Source organism: Felis catus, chromosome C2 (genome assembly GCF_018350175.1).
Source record: "Felis catus isolate Fca126 chromosome C2, F.catus_Fca126_mat1.0, whole genome shotgun sequence".
NCBI classification, from domain to species: Eukaryota; Metazoa; Chordata; class Mammalia; order Carnivora; family Felidae; genus Felis; species Felis catus.
In genome coordinates this window covers 11,511,574-11,530,756 of record NC_058376.1, presented here as the reverse complement: position 1 = coordinate 11,530,756, position 19,183 = coordinate 11,511,574, and the positions used below count along the sequence as shown (strand labels likewise).

The 19,183-nt window shown below is 46.4% G+C and overlaps 1 protein-coding gene across 8 annotated transcripts in view; it reads left to right on the top strand.

The window, feature by feature from the left end:
* The window catches only part of ITSN1 (intersectin 1), a 220,478-nt gene that overhangs the window by 150,643 nt on the left and 50,652 nt on the right, over nucleotides 1–19,183 (top strand). For 6 of the 8 annotated variants that reach the window (XM_023238779.2, XM_023238778.2, XM_019839414.2 and 3 more), the window contains 7 exons: nucleotides 1,055–1,214; nucleotides 4,611–4,816; nucleotides 5,606–5,688; nucleotides 9,535–9,701; nucleotides 13,440–13,485; nucleotides 15,804–15,925; nucleotides 19,016–19,133. In XM_023238779.2, coding sequence (XP_023094547.1) covers nucleotides 1,055–1,214; nucleotides 4,611–4,816; nucleotides 5,606–5,688; nucleotides 9,535–9,701; nucleotides 13,440–13,485; nucleotides 15,804–15,925; nucleotides 19,016–19,133 — 902 coding nt within the window. The remainder of the gene's footprint in view (nucleotides 1–1,054; nucleotides 1,215–4,610; nucleotides 4,817–5,605; nucleotides 5,689–9,534; nucleotides 9,702–13,439; nucleotides 13,486–15,803; nucleotides 15,926–19,015; nucleotides 19,134–19,183) is intronic. The other 2 variants (XM_023238780.2, XM_023238781.2) reach the window with 1 other exon arrangement.

Below are 19,183 nucleotides of genomic sequence, written 5' to 3'. Positions count from 1 at the left end.
AGATGCACATAGTTAACATTAAAAAATTCACAAAATCAAAGCTGCCCCTGAGACCCAGCACAACTGGTCACTGTCAGGGTTCCACCTGCAGTCACCCTGGTGGCTCGACATAGGCCTGGTGCTTGCAGCGGGATGGACAGGACAGACAAACGGAGTTAAGCACCAGCTGCCAGACTGGCATGTGTTCGCGTGTGGTGTGTAACTTCTTTTTTGCTGATTGCGCTGTTGTTGCTACAAATGACCGTGATCGTTGTGTGAGGATGCTTCTCTGGTGCTTTAGAGTTGCAAAGAGACGCTATCCGTATTTCATGTGACCCTCACCACTAACCAAAGTGACAGAATGTTGTTCCCATTTTATCAATGAGAAGTGAAGATTCAGAGAAACTATCATAATTTGCCTGAGGTTCATCGCTAGTGAAGCTCAGATTCAAACCCAAGTCTAAGGCTCTTTCCTCCCCATCATGTTCTTGAACCTTTTTTTTTTTAAGAATATTTATTTATCCAATTGTTTGTTTATTTTAGAGTGTGTGAGTAAGCGAGGTACAGAGAGTGAGACTGAAAGAATCCCACAAGGTGCAGAGAGAGAGACAGAGAGAGACAGAGAGAGTGCGGAGCCCAGACTGGGGCTCGAGCTCACCCGAAGCAGGACTCAAACTCACGAACTGTGAGATCATAACCCGAGCGGAAGTCAGATGCTTAACTGACTAAGCCACCCAGGCACCCCTATTTATTTTTTATGTGTTTGCTTATTTTTGAGAGAGGGCGAGAATGTAGGGGAGCAGGCGAGGGGCAGAGAGAGAGGGGGACAGAGGATCTAAAGCAGCCTGTGTGCTGACGGCCGAGACAGCCCGATGCCAGGCTCGAACTCACACACTCTGAGATCGTCACCTGAGCCAAAGTCTGACACTTAGCTGACTCGGCCACCCAGGTGCCCCAGATGTTTTTGAACTTTAGAAAGCCCCATAAATGTACTGGGTCTGCGTCTGCATCTGCTGCAGGTGAAAAGCTGGCACCTCAGGAAGTACTTCTCACGGAGGCCTACTTTTCCTTCCAGGTGGCCCACCAGCACGAATGAGAAGCCAGAAACCGACAACTGGGATGCGTGGGCAGCCCAGCCCTCACTCACCGTCCCAAGTGCAGGCCAGCTACGGCAGAGGTCAGCCTTCACTCCAGCCACGGCCACGGGCTCGTCTCCATCCCCTGTGTTAGGCCAGGTGAGAGCAGTCAGTGGGTGTGCGTGTGTATACATGCTGTATACAGTGGCGGCACATTTGGCAAGTGCTTATTGGCCGGGTCGTTTGTACGCACGTGGGGCAATTGGCAGTGCGGGATTCGGTTCACGTTTTCCAGACAGCATCGAGGGGCCTGAAGAGTTTAGAGGAGGGTGATCTCCCGCACAGGTTGACCAGGGAAGCTTCACTAGGGAAGTGGCATTTGAGTGGCATCTTACAATGGGTCAATTTTAGTAGGAAGTGGAGCAGGCCGGCCTAGCAGCCAGCAGAGTCTGTGAGGAGACGCGTTAAAGTAGGAGAGGAGAGTGTTTGGCGAAAAGCACAGACCAGTCAATTTGGGGAGACCACTGAGTATCAGAAAACACATTGACTGACTATAAGTCAATGGGAAGCTCTTAAATGCTCGGCTAAGAAAGTGTTTCTGAAAGGATAAAGTAGTAGTTCTGAATATTGCTACCCAATACAATAAAGCAGTATTTTACTTACTACGATAAAGCTAAAGCAATGAAATGTCTATAAATAACCAAACCAAACAGAGCAAATGCCCATCTGGCAGGCAGTCAGGGGTCAGGCACAGTTTCTGACGTGAGAACAGCAGGTTTGTGGGGAGGTTCGAGCCGAGGGCGTCGAGCTGTCAGCAGCCAAGGACGGAGACACGCGCCCGTTGGAGCCAAAGGAAAGGAACGCGGTCCAGATCGAGAAGAGGATTTGGCCTCAAAGACAAGCAAGGAGGGCACAGAGAGAGGTTTTTAGTTGGCGGGAGGAGTTGGGTTTTAGGCATGTTAAGTTGAAGATGAAAATGGGGCACCAGGTGGTCCCGTCTGACAGGCAGTTGGAACATAGGTCGGCTCCGAGGAAATGTGCGAGATCGTCAAAAAAGAGAGAACAGAGCAAGTAAATGGAAAATACGCGGAGCGTGTGTGTTCTCCGATCTGGGAGAGGAGCAGGAGCCCGCGGCTGGACACTCTCCTTCCCTGTGCTTCTGTCCCGGCTCTGCTGTTTGCAGAAAGGGGGGTGGTGAGGATCAGGGCAGAGAGCGTTCCGCGAGAGGAGTGTACTTGTGGCCTGGGAAGGAGTAGGGTAAACCAGTGGCACAGGGCTGGGGGAGTGGAGGGGGAGCAAGTAGGAGCTCTGTGGCAGGGAGGGAGGGCACCGAGGAGAGAGGGAAGCACTAGAGACGAGCGCCAGGAACGAAATGGTGTGGGATGGAAATGACATTCAAGCTGCAGAAGGAAGACGGGATCCTTCTTCTGGGAGAGGAAGGGGGAGGAGAGGCCAGAGAGAGAGAAAGGAGAGAAAGGAGGTCAGGTGGCCGCATCCTTGGGAGGGGACCCTGAGGGCCGGCAGAGTGCACACAGTTGCAAGTGAGTGAAGAGCAAAGGTTTGCTTGGCTGGATGGAACCTGAATCTGTAACTGGTCGTCTCTGCACTTTGTCTCCACTTTCTGCAACGATGCTTACTTCACAGTTTGGGACCAGAAATAGCGATAGTAATAGAAGCTGCTACTATTGCAGTTATTACTGTCACAGCAACACGAGGGATACATTTATTAAACTCTCTTAAGCCAAAGTGTCTCTGTTTTATAATGTGGAAACGGAGGCCTAGGGAGATTAAACAGTTGTCCCAAGTCACAAAATTGGTAAGTGACATGCTTGGGGTTCCAGCCGGACCGAGTCCATGCTGTGTTCGGCCCCAGGCTGGTTATTAGGACATTTCCACGTGGAAAAGTTGACAAGGCAGGGACGGGGAAGACGTTTCAGGAGGAGAGTTTATGAAATTCCAGGGAGGGCCCATCCAGCCGAAATGGCTGACCCTGGGGTCTCTTCTTGGCCCAGAAATGAGTGGAGGCTGGAGGGATTCAGCAGCAAAGAGAGCCGCGGGCTGCCAGGCCGTTAGGGTCGGGGGGGGGGGGGGGGGGCGGTTCCTGCGAGCCCCAGAGAGGAGAATGGGAGGTGGAGAACATAAGGGCTTTGAAGGAGTGCACAGTTGAGATGGAAAGGGGTAGGGATGTCATCAGTTTAAGATCATGAGGACCCAGGAACACAAGGATATAGAAGTCGTAAACATGGACACCCGGGCTGTTCGACCTGGCATAAATACTCTGTACGTAATCCCAATGCAGTGTTGAGAGGAAAGTGTCCTCTAGAGGCAAGTACAGGTTGGTTCTGAATGAACTGTCTTTGGGCGTTGTCCTTATTTCTGTCCATTTTCATCGATGATTGAATGTTGACGTCTTTTTTTTTTTTTTTGTATTATCTTACGATATCGTGATGGTTTTATGTTACAGTTTTTAAAAAGATAATAAATGCCTCACCCTGCCTTTCCAGCCTCACCTCCTCCTCCACCCCTCCATGAAACTAGGCCGCACGCACCCCGGAATGGTGCTCCACTTCCTGGACCCTTGGCCGTGTACCACCTCGAGGCCTCTGCCCGTGCTGTGCCCTCGGCCCAGAGCGCTCTTCCTCCGAAGCCCTAGCCCACAAAATCCTTGTCGTCCTGCAGGGCCCGACTCCAGTGCTGCCTCCTCTGTGAAATGTTCCCTGTTGCCCTCAGGCACAAGCCATTCCTCTTTTCTCTCTGTTCCCACAGCGAATAGCTGGAGCCTCTTTGTAGTCGATTTCATTCTGACAGGTGGTACACGTCCCTGTGTGTATCTCTCTCTCTTTCCCGTTAATTGTGACGTCTTTGCCTATAATACCATACTGACCTTTTAGTGTAGTGCTTTACGGTTAATAAAGTCTTTTACCCTAAATTATTTTGAGGAGGCAGAGGTGGCACTTTATTCATCTTTGTAACCCCACGTGGCCTTTGCGTGTAGATGTTTGTGATGGATTACCGTCGATCTATGCCAGCCAAACCGCTGTGTCTCTAAAAAGGAGCTAAAACAAGCACAGTCCAACGCAGGGCATCTTTTCCTGTGCCCACCCAGACGAAGATATCAGCTAATTATCCTTTGAGACTCTGTAAGATTTCTGCTCCAGTATTGATTAATCTTTCACCAAACATTGGAAATGGGGGAGGGGGGCCCTGGGCAACTTGGGGGGTTAAAATAGAACCAAATGTAAAAGGCACACAGCCAGGTGCCACAAAACAAATAGGACCTCCTGGCTTGTTCAGCTAGGGGGCTCTGGATGGCCACACAATGGCTTGGGGATAGGTTGGCAGGTTTTTGCCTCTCCTTTTGAAACTAAGTGATCACTAAGAGACGGTGAAGCATCCAGCCCCCATCGCGGCACTGAAGCAGGGTCCTTTGTGGCTGTGTGTGTGCTGTGCCCATGTACACCTCCTGGAAAGGAGTGTTCGTGCCAGTGTTCGTGTGCCCTGAATTGCTAACAGATCGCAGAGTAATGAGAGGTCCTTTATGTATTTCCACACAAGGGTGAGAAGGTGGAGGGGCTACAAGCGCAAGCCCTGTATCCTTGGAGAGCCAAAAAAGACAACCACTTAAATTTTAACAAAAATGATGTCATCACCGTCCTGGAACAGCAAGACATGTGGTGGTTTGGAGAAGTTCAAGGTCAGAAGGGTTGGTTCCCCAAGTCTTACGTGAAACTCATTTCAGGGCCCATAAGGAAATCTACAAGGTATTTGTGTGTTTATCTGCTTCTATTAGATGAAAACAATGTTAGGCATTAAGTTACTGCTTGCATTAGTTAAGATTCACAGATAGGGCTGCGGGATTATTTTGTCTTCTGGGTCTTTTAACTGCAAAAGTTAAGAGTACGCAGCCACAGAAGGCAGCCTCTTGACAGATAAATGTCAGTTTTTTCTTCCCTTGTGGAAGCCTGTATGTCTCGTTTTTCATTGACTTCTGTAAGAGGGAATTCTACGCCAAGACCTTGAACATTCTTGCGGATTTGTTGGCAGATAATGCCTCTCTTCATGCTTAGTACCCAGTCCTGGGCCAGGTACACATGAATACCCACAGGCCCAAAGCATTTGGGGAAACAGTGGAAAGAATGAACTGTCTTTTTTTGTTAGGAACCTTATGGCATGGACCCTTTAACATAAAGAGTGTTTAATTATTGCGTTCATGTAGGTGTTCAAAGCAAATTATGAGCTTTAAGAAGTTTTTAAAAAATAGCAAAAATATTGGACAAGCATCTGTCATTCAGGCTTTGAAATAGACCAGTATACCCTGACTGTGCACCCAGCCTTGCAGGTGCTGAAACACAAGAATGTGAGCCTAGAATCATGCCCTGTGCACCTTGTGTATTTTAACTTAGCCCAAGAACAACTGTCTCAGCTGTAGATTGCTCAAAGTTTAAACGTTAAACAGCTTAAAAAGAAAAATAAAAAGGAAAATCAATGTCATTTGTATGATTTTCTTTGAAGGTAAAAATTAAACTCCTTTCTCCCCCAACCTCTTTCAGCATCGATTCTGGTTCTTCAGAAAGTCCCGCTAGTCTAAAGAGAGTAGCGTCTCCAGCAGCCAAGCCAGCCGTTTCGGGAGAAGGTGAGAACCTGAGTCCAATTATGTTCTTTAGAAGGGTCGAGGGGATCACATAATATAAACTGTAAATGTTTGAAAGAGACTGGATTTCACTTTAAAATAGATCGCATTAATTTATGTTCAGTGTATCCAACTCCGAGGTAAAATGAAAGGTGAAGATCTTTTCAAAAGCAAAGGACTTTCAAAATAGTATCAGATATATTAATCATAAAAACTGAATCTTCTAACTCTATTTGATTCTGAGCCCTTTGACTTTTGAAAGAGGCCCATCAGCATGACTAGGGATCAAGTTTTGTGAGCATCTCTGTCGCTGAATTGTGGTCATCGCTGCCCTTGATATAGTCTGTTCCTCCCTGACTCGTAGATAAATGTTTTGTTTTAAAACTGTAACTACACAGTCAAGGAAAGCTGTCTGTCACAGCAACCTCAAAGCCATCTTCTACTACCTCAGATGCAAGCGAGAAGTTCAATTTTTCTGTTCCTTGTAAATATCCACACCAGATGATTTAGGCCTAAAAAATTCATCTTGAGTGCTTATTACACTATTAATTAGTTGCTTTATTTCCTGGTCTTTACCCCATGAAATAATTCTAAGGATTGTATATGCCGATACATGGGATGGGTTTTAAAATGCACAAAACCCACATGATCCAGGCTCTAATGGTAAAAATCTGACGTCTTTTCTACATTCAGTGTAGCCATTATCGTAGTCTTCATTGAAGAATGCTGCCCACGCTTCACACGCTTTCCACCACAAGTCTGAACAGTGTTGGTAGCTAGCAGATGTCCGCCCAGTTGTGTACTAATTTTTCATGGGTTCCTCGAAGAAGTTATATGAAGATAGAGTGTTCTCTCTAGTTTGTTTGCCATCATGAAATTGTTGCATTCCTTAGAAAGCTTGCCTTGTGAAAAAGAGTTATTAAAACAATTTTTTCAGTGGAGGCAGCAAGGAATAAGGTTTAGTGGTATTTCAGACTCACGGTAACACGATTACTTTTTCAAAGGGAATTTTCGAAGCAAAAATGTTTATAAGTTTCTAGGTATAGCGGTAAAACCTCATTACTACTGAATAAATCCAACATTTTGTTATGTCCATTTGTTGCTATCTCCACCAAAACAATCATTGGCATAGTTCTATCCGTATACATTCTTATCAGTCATCTTAATGAGTTTTTTATCCGCTGTGAGCAGAACAAGGCAAAAAAAGCTCTTTTTTAAACATAGCATGTACAGTCAGTATTGTATAAAGCAAATCATGATTCCACCCAATTTCAGTGCGTTATATCTAGTTAAGTCTCATCAGAAGGCCAAAGTTGATACCCTGGCTCTTCACCTAGTAGCCACGTAACTTTGGTCCTGCCTCCACTTCCTCATCTGTAAAGTGGGCGTAAGGACCGCCCCTTCAGGTAGGAAACCATTACAGGATAAGGAGATAATTTGTGTAAAGCATTTAGGAGAAAGGTCAGTAGGTATCTGCTACTGTTACTTCCTGTTTGCTTCAGTCTCTGGATGGTCAACACAGAGTCCCTTAATGCAGCAAGCATGCTCATGTACGAGCAGTGTTGATGAATGCTGATTTGTTTTGAAACCTGTGCAGAGGCCTCATCCCTTGAGGCCCCACTATATAGGTCACAGGTGAGCCAACACATTGTTTAAAGTTGAGTAACAGAAGAGAAATTCTAATCTTAGGTGACAAGGACTACATCCCTTGTGAGGTGACTTAGGTGCATTAGGAAATGCTAGGAGAGACTGAGGGCATTCAGGAGCCATGCAGGAGCAGTTGGCATTTGAAGTTCTGAGAAAAGCTATTTACATATAATAACGGGCCCCTTATTAATACTGAACTAAAGGTAATCCCATTTCAAGTAAACCATAAACCAGGTTAGATTGTCCATTGGCACAGCTCTTAGAATATACCGGCATGGGAACGGCCAGTGCCCTGTGTTAAAACGTCTCTAGAGGAGGGTCTGAGGGCCACTGTGTGGCCACTGTCCTGGCTCCCAGCTCTCACGGAGCCCTGCGGGAGCCTCAGATTCCTGGGTACATAGCAGGGCAAGCAATGCCACAGTCTTTGCAGTCTCCTTGGTATCCCGTAGTGCAGCAGCAAGTTCAGCCAGAGTTCATGCTTCTGAAGTTTCTTAAACATTTTGCAAGTTACTTCAAAATGCGGATCTGTTTTTGAGCAAGTGACTTTTCAGTGCAAGAATCACTGGGGAAAGTCTGGATTTGCCAGGGATCCTATCTTACATGGCCAGACACGAGCAAAGGAGCAAGGAACAGAGCAAAATGAAAAGGGAAAGGTCAGAATATTGAGAAACCAGAAAAAGGAATATATTAGTGAGAAAAAGAATGTCCTTAGCAAAACTGCCAGACTTTGATTTCCGTGTGTGGGAAATCATTTTTCCACGTTTTCACTGTGGAGGTGGGTGTTAGCAGCACTGGAGGACTAAAGACAGAGAGTCTTCTGTGCTCCCTCGCACATTTGGATGACCTTGTGTCTGCCGTGGGGTCCGTGCTCGCCAGCAGTCGCAGGTCAGCACTGCTGAATTTGAGGCCGCCCTTGGAGGGCTCTCCCACGTTGTAGAGCTGCCCAAGTTAGCACACGCATTAGGATGTTTGTGTTTTTTTGTGTTTGTTATAGCTTTCATTAGTACCTCCCGCAGAGGCCCTTATAATTAGCCAAAAGGATTCCTCCATACTGAATTTCTGCCTAGTAATTAACAGTAGGCTGTGAATGTAAGGGCTCCATGTGAAGGTTTAGTGAGAAACCTGCATCATCCATCATAAAAATGAACTTTCTGGGTAAAAGGTGATTTAAAAAAAAAAAAGCCTTTAAAAACATACACAAAAGGCCTAGGATACGATGAAGAAAAAGTAGAAGCAAGAAACTTAGGTCCGTCTTTCTATAAATCTTACTCTGTTCCTAGTGTAGTGTCTAGAGTGTTGCGCCTAGTGATCTTTCGGAGAGTGTGATTCGGTTTCTAAGCCTTAGTAAAACCAACTGTTTGTCCTCCAAAAAGAAAAATTTCCTCTGGAATGCACACCCTTCACATTCAAGGGGGTAAAGAACATTGACTCTTATTTTTGTAAGACTTGAATAATAAAATGTAAGAAACTGAGATTTATTTTCAGCTCGTTCAGAAAGGCTTGCCTGTTTTCTGGGATTGAGTAGACATTACTTTCACTGTCAGTCCGCTACCTGTTTATGCACTTGAATGACAAGTAGGTGCCCATTTTTAACTAAATAGTATACATCTTTTGTGTTTTAACAGCTTCCTCCCATCTGTGTGTATGGCACAAAAGGGCATAAGTTTTCACTCGGGCACTTGAATAATGAAAAGAACTGTGTCTAATTTACATGCAGGATATACTGTATCTAAAAATTTTCCAAAATTGTGACTTGATACCCTCAAAATGGAAGTACAGACATTTGATGTGTGTACAAGATCCTGTGTGCTGGTGCATCTAAACCAGCACTCAGCACGACACGGGTACTCAGTAAATGTTAGTTAAAAGTAAACGTAAAAACTATTTTCACTTAAAATCGTGACATCAAATGGTAGCTCACTCTTGGTACTCAGTGTCGGTAAACATGCGGTCGGCTCTTTGGTTCCCGTGGCTGGGTCTTCCCAGGAATTGTCTCCCTGTCTACAGTTAACTGAATTTTTATGTGCAACTTGGGAATTTAGAGCCCAGGGTGTTCTGCAACTCTGTTTTATCTGTGACTAGCCTTTCTCTTGAATGGATCTTACCCTAACTTCCTTATTCATAAACTTGCATTTGCAAAGCTGTCTGGGATTTCTGTAAACAATCAAGCTCTCTCCGTATCTCAATATTTCTCCCCACCAGAATTTATTGCCATGTACACTTACGAGAGTTCTGAGCAAGGCGATTTAACCTTTCAGCAAGGGGATGTGATTTTGGTTACCAAGAAAGATGGTGACTGGTGGACAGGAACAGTGGGCGACAAGTCTGGAGTCTTCCCTTCTAACTATGTGAGGCTTAAAGATTCAGAGGTAAACCCACATTCACTGTTTCCTCCCCCTTTCGGTGCGGTGATTCTCTTTGCAGGGAGTCACGATATTGGACGGTGGAACACTTTGATGGGTTTTGCTAAAGTTCTGGGACGTTGACAGCAAATACAGTGACCTGTAATTGTTTCAACTTGTCATTTGGTGCTGCAGGGTTCCCACAAGCAGAAGAACCCCCTGGGACTAAGTGGAGATTGCATATAAGGAGGCTGGTCTGCGTCACCTGGGTTGATGTTCAGTATTCATCTCTGTTCCTACATGTGACTGACTTAGGATTTGGAGTAAACATTCTTGATCAGGTCTTCACGAGCACTGATCTGGGGTACCCGAAGGAAAACACAGCCGTATTTTGCCCATGTCAACAAAAGAATGTGGGTGATACTGGCCCTAGAACATTGGGCAGTAGAGAGTTTCCAAAATTTATATTTTGCCTACACATTAGGGAGACACAAGATCTAAGAGATCGATACACTTTTGGCTAAGCCTTAAGGTCTCAGACCCATTGATCAGAGCCTGAATATGTTCTAAATGCTGTTGTCCTTATAAATCAGAAATGGCTCCCATTGTTGTTACATGGGGCCCTAAAAATTCAGTTGCAGAACAAGTGGTCTTGAAGTGGTGCGAGTTTAACGGAATGGGGTGGGCCTCCAGAGTACTGGAAGCCTAGCTTTGTAGGGGCCAATGTCAAGTTAGTGGAGAATTTCAGGGTAAACCACTGTACTCATTTAACAGAGAGCCATTGCACATAAATAAACCAACAAGAACTGGCTTTCCCCCACCCCACCCCACACCTCCTTTCTCAGGTGTAAGCCAGTGGACAGAGTTCCTCTCTCATTTGAATGCCAGTCTCAGGGTGTAAAATTGGGCTTGGTCCACAGGCCCCGTGTGTGCAACTGCTTTGGAAGCCAGGAGCCTGGCCTCACACTGCAGCCTGTTCATGGGCCTTCTTCCCTGCAGTTCCCAGGAGCACTTTGTTTTGTTTTGTTTTGTTTCAACGTTTTTATTTATTTTTGGGACAGAGAGAGACAGAGCATGAACGGGGGAGGGGCAGAGAGAGAGGGAGACACAGAATCGGAAACAGGCTCCAGGCTCTGAGCCATCAGCCCAGAGCCCGACGCGGGGCTCGAACTCGCGGACCGCGAGATCGTGACCTGGCTGAAGTCGGACGCTTAACCGACTGCGCCACCCAGGCGCCCCAAGCACTTTGTATTTTGCTCGAGTTTTGTTTTTTCAGGGAGTGTCATTTTTGCTGTTTGGCGTTTTTTGTTTTTGTTTTTTTGTTTTTTTGTTTTTTTGCTGTGGTCTTGAAAGCAGCTTATTGAAACACCCAGGAGGGGTTTGCAGGCATTTGCCTACCCCTGGAGAATATGGCAGAAGCCAGGTAGACAGTACTTCTGTCCAAGAGGACAGCCAGCGAATTGTCCTCCTCAGACCTGGAGAGGGGAGAATTAGGCTTTTCTCCAGGCTTCCAGTTGGATCCAGTAAGAATCCTACAGATGGTATTTCAGGGGCACAGGGGAAAAAGTACAACTAAACTCAGTTTCTGTTACTAGGCATGAAGACTTTTCAAGTGACTACCTGTTGGTTCAATTAAAAGACAAAAGCCATTACTTATATTTTACTTTAGTAAATTATAGTCTTCTATTTAAAAAAAAAAAACATCTGAAATCAATAAGTGAAAGAAAAAAAAACTGACATTTTAAAAAAAAATTTTCTTTTTCAACGTTTATTTTTTTGGGACAGAGAGAGACAGAGCATGAACGGGGGAGGGGCAGAGAGAGAGGGAGACACAGAATCGGAAACAGGCTCCAGGCTCTGAGCCATCAGCCCAGAGCCCGACGCGGGGCTCGAACTCACGGACCGCGAGATCGTGACCTGGCTGAAGTCGGACGCTTAACCGACTGCGCCACCCAGGCACCCCAAAACTGACATTTTTAAAGTTAAGCTGAGTCGTAAGGTGCTTTTTAACCACAGTCTTAAATTATGAGCCACAGAAGAACTAACAGCGCTAAAGATTTTGGACAAACATTGAGTGAGCTACATTATTTCATAATGATGAAAACATCGAAAAAGTCAGCTCTTTCATTTTCCTTGGACACGGAGTTCAGTGTATAAGGAAAATTTCCTGCTAAAACCAGACCCAGCCTCAGATACCAGAATTGCCCTCTGGGCATGGGAGTGTCTGTCCTATCCTGGCTTTTCCCTTCTCTGTAAGGGAAGGGCTGGGGCACATGGCCTGGGGCAGCTTTTCTCCTGCATTCTTGAGGGGCACCAGGACAGAACCTGATCTCCTGAGTTGTCTTAGCTTCTGAGCGGCTGTCATGTTAAACAAGGAGCGCACTGGGGCTCCCGTGGCTGGCTCAGTGGATAGAGCAAGTGGCTCTTGATCTTGGGGTCGTGAGTTCAAGCCCCATGGGTGGAGAGCCTACTTTAAAAAAAAGTGGGGGAGCACACTCAAGCTACTTGGACTCTATCATTGGGTGTTGCCAATTGCATTGTTCCTTTTATGGACTATGGAGAGCGTATTACAAGCCTGTACTGGGAAAGTAACTGGTCATTTGGAATCTTATGTCATTAATATTCCTTTATTTTGATACGCAGCGTATAAAAATAGGAAAGGAGATTGGTATTATACATCTTGATAATACAGAAATCATAATCAGTGTGAAACTTGTAACTCAAACTTTCCCCGGTAAATGGTTATTAAATTTCAATGACCCAAATAAAGAGACTATGATACGTTAGATAAATGACATGTTTTTATTCTTACAGTAACTGTCATTTACTTTATTAAGCCTTTTGTTTTGTTTTGTTTTGTTTTGTTTTGTTTTGTTTTGATTGGAAAACTTAATTTACTGGCAGATAGGGACTCGGGGACGAAAATCAATTCAGAATAAAGCACTTTGTAATGACAGATTACAGTCTGGCCCCTGTCCTGACTCGAGGTCTCTGTTGGCTTGTTCAGCTGGTTTAAAATTCCATGAGTATCCATAAAGGAATTCAACCCCAGAGCACTTTTGGAACAATTAGTAGTTGCAAAAAAAAAAAAAGTATGGTCTGTTTCTATGGATTGTACATCCAGCATTGATAGAGGAATTTCAGTGTTAAGCAGTGTAAGATTTGACCGGAAGGGATACACAGGAAAGGGGCTGCCTCTTTGGATAAAGATGTCAGTGGGATGGGGGAAGGTGTGTTTGAATTGCCACTGTACTGTTTCCGTTGTTAAAAAAAGAAACCTCTAAAAAATGTGGCTAAATATTAATATTTTATGTAGCAAATCTGGATTTCGGGCTCCTAGATGTTCACAGCCCGTATAGTTTTTGTGTGTGAAATATTGAATAACCATTTGAATATAAGCAGGAGCTCAGTGTTTAGGACACAGACTCACAGTCTTCCTCGCCTGGCACCCCCTGTTTGGTTTGACCCAGGGACAGTATGCTATATGCAGACAGAACTTGAGCCCACTGGGATCCTACAGTGCCACATACTTTGCTCCCTTTTTCCTAAAGAAGAGGGTAAAAGCTGTGTGTTTTAAAGTACCTATTTTGTCCCATGGTTTCCTGGTACCCATCTGATGTCAGGAGATACAGTGCTGCTGTGTTTCCCAAGAATGAACAGGGGGCTTTAGGGGCTCGAGCGGGCTTGTGTCATCGTTGATCGTTTTTTAAGTTGCATGACCAAAACTCTGCAGTATGCAAATGAGACCTTTTGCTCTGTTTTAAGGGCTCTGGAACTGCTGGGAAAACAGGGAGTTTAGGAAAAAAACCTGGTAAGTTACAAACCCTGATGCTTCTTTTTCAATGTTTTGAATGTAATTGACAGTTCCTCCTGAATCTTTGTTCATTAGAGGCCAGAAGCCTAAAAAGAAAGACAGAAGGACCTTTCCAAGGAGTGGTTGGGGTAGATCCTTTTCTTGAAATCCGTTAATAACGTATACATGGTTATGCAGTATGGCTATTGCTTCACACATGGGGAGCAGGGACGTTGCTAGACAGAACGTTCTTGGGTTGTGAAGAAGTAAGTCAGGCAATGTGGTGGCAAGTTGTAATTCATGGAGCTGTACGATTTGGGCTCAGCCGCTGCTTCATCACCCTCTTGGTAGGTCCAGAACACTCTTTTCCTCTCCTGACAGCACAATCCGTCCCACGACATTAGTGGAGAAGAGTCAAAGAGCTGCAAATCACAGGTCCCTTTAATTTGGAAGCCCATGGGTTGCTTTGCCTCAGGTACACATTGAAGGCACAAAATTATAGCCATCCCTCCAAATTCAGGACTTTAGTTTACGTAAACAAACTCACATGTGCTACAAAGAGCACCGTGAAAGAGAGGAGAAAGAAACAGATGTGAAATAACACGGTTTGTATGGCACGCCTTCCTCACTTAGGTCATCTGGGCGTTTTTGCCGTGAGGTTCTGTAGGAAATGGTGGGTTGAAGAGTTCCTGCCAGGCTGAGGGGATCTGGTGCTTCTGCGTGTCGTGGTCCGCCCCAGACAGGTTTACCCGGAAAAGTGGGCTCTCAAGTTGCCGTAGGATTTTAGTCAGACTCCAGATACTGGAACGCCTGAGTCAAATCTGTGTTTTAACTGTGAGTGTTTTACCTTTTGGATTGCCGTGCCAAAGGGTCCAGATGGGCTTAACGTTATCCTAAAACCAACGAGCTGCTCAGGGACACAAAAGACAGAAAAGAATGCTGGGGCAGATTGCTGGCTGTGCCTGCCAGGTCCTTTGAGGAGCGGGAAAATCTGAGGCCAAATAGGACACTAACTGGGACTCTCTCCAAACCAAAAACTCTTGGAATCTAGAGCTAGTCCTTGGTGAGTTACGGGAGAATTCTTACCCCAGCACAGATTTCCCAGCGAGGGCTGGGGCCAAGGTGTGTAAGCTGGCCTCCGTCCTGCTTCCCCTGATCTCCCTGAAGCATCTGGCAGGGCCAGACCTGCCCCCTGACAGCCTGGCGCTCCTAGCATGGTGGCCGGAGGCTGGTGGCAGAACAGGGTCATGGGGGGCTTGTTGCTACTGTGCCTTTTAGAGAAGGGGGAAATACCTGTCAGAGGGGGAGCCTTTTTACCTCTTGCCTTTCTTTCTGTCTGTCTTTACCTCATTCCTTCTTTCTGTCAAGATCTGTTATGATGGGGAGAGAGCACGGAGGAATAGAACAGTTTGTCCCTCACTGCTTCGAGAAGTTCCGAAAGCAGTCACTGTGGATACGCCAGAATTTAGTCAGAGAAGGATTTTGTCTTTTCGTACTCGGCCTCCTGTGCCAGTAGAAATGTACTCTTCAGAGCCTGGTCTGTGGTGCTGCTGGAATTTTCCCCATGAGATTTTTAACATTCAGGGAAAGTACAGAACTGTTTACGTTTTTTGGTTTTTTTTTTTTTCCGTGCTGAACTGTTTATTCATAAAATTCCCCTCTTAACGCCAGATCCTTTTTTTTTTTTAACTCGAAATAAAAAGAAAGAAACGCGCATTGACATGATTCCTACCTGATATTCAGGGATCACCCTCAAAATGTGAGCCAAAGAAAATGGTCACGTGGGTGGGGCTGAGCTTCTAAAGCCACAACATGTAAATCAGCTAGTGCCACGCTCCCAAAAGTTTCTGGAGAAAATAGGACTTCTCTGTTTACTTACTTGGCCCGTGGGAAAGCTCCACGTGAGTTCCTTCATTCACCTAACAACCCTCGAGTGAACTGTGTGCTACGGGGTGGAAGGCGGGCTGGGGAGGAAGGAGGCCCAGCTGCTGGCGACAGGGCATTCGCAGTAATTGCGGGCGGGGCTGGGACAGAAGGTGCCGGAATTGGGCACAGGAGTGGGGTTCGCGGAGGGAAGTTGGTCAGTGAGTTCTGAGAGATGATGAGGAAGTCCTACAGCAGCACCAAAAGGCCACCCGAGTCCTGGATTGCTGCCTTTGGATTGGAGGTCATGGAATGGCGGGTGACTGAGTGGGCCATCTTCATTTAGTAGAAAGCCAGCCCAGTGCAGTGGCTTTGATGACGTTAATCTGTGAACCCAGGAGGTGGCTGTGTCTTCCTAGGAGCTCTTCTTCTGACCATAACGCTGCGCTGCGCTGTTTGGTCTTGTTTTCCAGAAATCGCACAGGTGATTGCCTGCTACACTGCCACGGGTCCCGAGCAGCTCACCCTGGCCCCTGGTCAGCTGATTTTGATCCGAAAAAAGAACCCAGGTGGATGGTGGGAAGGAGAGCTGCAAGTTAGTGTCTTTTCCTTGTGTTTAAAATCCTCCGTCCAAAGTTGAATGTGCAAAATCTCAAAGGGATACGATTTCATCGCAAAGGACAGCTAACCCCGCACCGTCTCGTCCTGCGTGTGGATATCGGGAGAGTGCACACCATCGGAACCTATGTGTTTGTTTTCTGAGCTTCGGACAGCCAGTGGCAGAGTTGTGAGAGCTAAGGATTCATTGAAAGACTTATCCAAATTTGTTTTCACCCCTGAGTTCAGATAGTGAGGGTTGGTAGCATGAGAAATCATGATGAGGGACGCCTGCAGTGACATCTCCAGTGTCATGGCATTATAGAAGCAGAGCTCATCATCGGTAGCAGTATAAGGTGTGATACGAAAGCCACATCTGTACAACACAACGTATTTAGACCCGTGTGTGTGTGCGTGTGCCTGTGTCTTCAATTCACCATTTTGTCAAGGCCAAGGAGGGCAAGGTCTGTATATTGGGGTGAGCTGTGCATATGGGGCAGCAAGTAAAGAAATCAAGTGCCAGCAGAGTGCGGGGTGAGCCAGAGGACTAGAGAAACGTGTCTTGGGTGGAATGTAAAGCTTGCCTGGAGTAGAGCCAGAGGTTAAACTCGTCTCGGGCAGCTGGCTGGTGGGCAGCCATAAAACCCGTCCAGCAGGGCTGACCACACTGACCTTACAGGCTCAGGAATCTGACCTTGACCTCTGGGCTCTCGGGACCCACTCCTCTTTGTACTGTTGTGCTGGTGTCGCCTCAGGCTTTGCCCCCAGGTGCTCCTCTTCCCTTCTCAGCCGCTCCCCTATTCATCTTCCCAACCATCGGCGACATCTCCGTTCCAGCCCCATTTCATTTGGTGGTTTGCTCTCTTGAAAACAGGTGACTCCCCTAGACTCTCTTAGCCTCACTGAGAGTAACGTGCCCCACCCGTGGTTGTCTCCCAGCCCTCCCCCAACCCGCCAGAGCTGGCCATATCCCACCTCCCCCAGAAGCTTTGTGGCCATCCCGCCAGCAGCAACCTCTTCTTCCCCTGAATGATGGTGGGGTCCCGATGCCCGCACCACTCTTGGTATTTAATACTGATGTTGATGTCATTACTTAGCTTTTCTCACGTCTGCATGTAGGTTATCAGCTTTCTGAAAGCGGTAACCATAGTTTTTCATGCTCACATTCCTAGCACCTTGCTCAGAAGAGAGTTTTGAGCCGTTCTGGCAATCCACAGTAAAGTGGGTGAATTGCCGTGCACGGAGGGCTTCTGGCACTTTCACTGGATACACACATGAAGAAATTGCCAGTGAGCTCTGGGTTCCGTCCTTGTGAAGCTGCAGGGGCATGGCAGAGTCGTTGCAAGCCATGTGGCGGGTACTGGACAGATGAACACGTGGGGGCTTGCAAATGAGAGGCTGCCGTCGTGGGCGGATTCCCTGTAAAAATAAAAGCTTTAGCCCTTCAGCCAAGGGCATGAAGTCTGTCAGAGCACAAGGAAAGGGAAATTTGATCTGCGTTCTACAAGTAACCCAGATGTATCCCTCTTAATAAATTGGCAGGTGGGAGGGCAGAGTTAAGGTAGAGGAAGCTTTCTTACCTCTTAGCTTCATTTTATTTTGGGAATAGGTAATATATTCACATGGCTGAAAATTCAAAAGTGAGGGGCGCCCGGCCGGCTCAGTCAGTGGAGCGTGTGACTCTTGATCTCGGGGTTGTGGGTTTGAGCCCCAAGGTAGGCGTAGAGATTACTTAAAAATAAAATGTTGAAAAAGTAATAAAAAATAAATAAAATGCAGCAGTGAGCAAAAGGGGATGCAAAATGTCTCCCGCCCCCCCCCCATCCTCAAACGCAACCGCTCTTTTTTTTTTTAATGTTTATTTATTTTTGAGAGAGAGCGTGAGCAGGGGAGAGGCAGAGAGAGGGAGACACAGAATGCGAAGCAGGCCCCAGGTTCTGAGCTGTCAGCACAGAGTCCGACGCGGGGCTCGAACCCACGGACTATGAGATCATGATCTGAGTTGAAGTCGGGCACTTAACTGACTGAGCCGCCCACGTGCTCCAAAAGCAGCTGCTTTTACCAGAGTCTTGCTTCTAGAGATGCAGCGTGTGTGTGCATGCACGTGTGCACACGGGTAAACCAGTTTGAGTTCTCTGTTGCCATTGGTGTAGTTGCGTGGTCATAGCACTGCTCAAGATTCTCACCTGGACTCTTCCGTCTCACAGAGTGAGTCAAAAATTTCAGGTCTCAGCTCACCACCTTTATTATCCGTTCCTCCAGGCCATAGGCTATCCCTTTCCGACAACACCCAGCATGTAAACACTCAGTAAACGGGTCTTGTGTTGAATCAGATGGAAGCGAAGGAGAAAAGAATGGCACCGGAAATGGCTGTAGCCGTCATGGAGGCCTGACGGTCTTTGAAAACAGTGTCAAGTTGAGACTCTGTATGTCCTGTAAATATTACAGTATGTTACCTTGTATCATCCAGAAGAATGAGGCATGAGGGTAAATAGGGACTTACCACTAACTAGCTTGTAACGCCAAAACTCACTTAACTTTTCTGGGCCTCACTTTCTTTATCTGGGAAATGGGAGAAATAATAGGATTCTCCCTTCCGGCATCGTGCAGATACATACGTGTAACCTGCTCAGTGCAGGACGTGACTCATCAAAAGCACCAGTAAGTGTGGCCTGCTGTGATTAGTAGTATCTTATGATGGTTACTACTTTCATTCCTGTGAAATCCGTATGTCATGTTGGCATTTGCCATAATCTCTGCATTACCTGAAATTAACACATCAGAGCCGGCGCTGCCCGAGCAAGGGTTCTAGCTAGGACATACCACATCACACGGAATTGTGATCCGCACAGCCCAGCCCGTGCAGAAACACTCCAGGCTTTGCTGACCAATGACTGCCACAATTTGAATTTCAGCTACGGGGTTTTCATTGCATAATCTAGTAAGTAAGTGAGAGATTCTACTGTGTTAATGCCACTTGGTTTGCAGTTTTCTATACACTGTACAAGTGCTCTGTTGCATAGCAAAAACTTCATCACGAAGGATCATGAGCCTCTTAAACATTTTGATGTAATTATTTTCTTACTAGGCACGTGGGAAAAAGCGCCAGATAGGCTGGTTCCCCGCTAATTATGTAAAACTTTTAAGCCCCGGGACGAGCAAAATCACTCCAACGGAGCCACCGAAGCCGACGGCGTTACCGGCAGGTAGGTGGTTTACGATCTCTATTTGGAAGACGGCCTGCAGGTCACGTTGG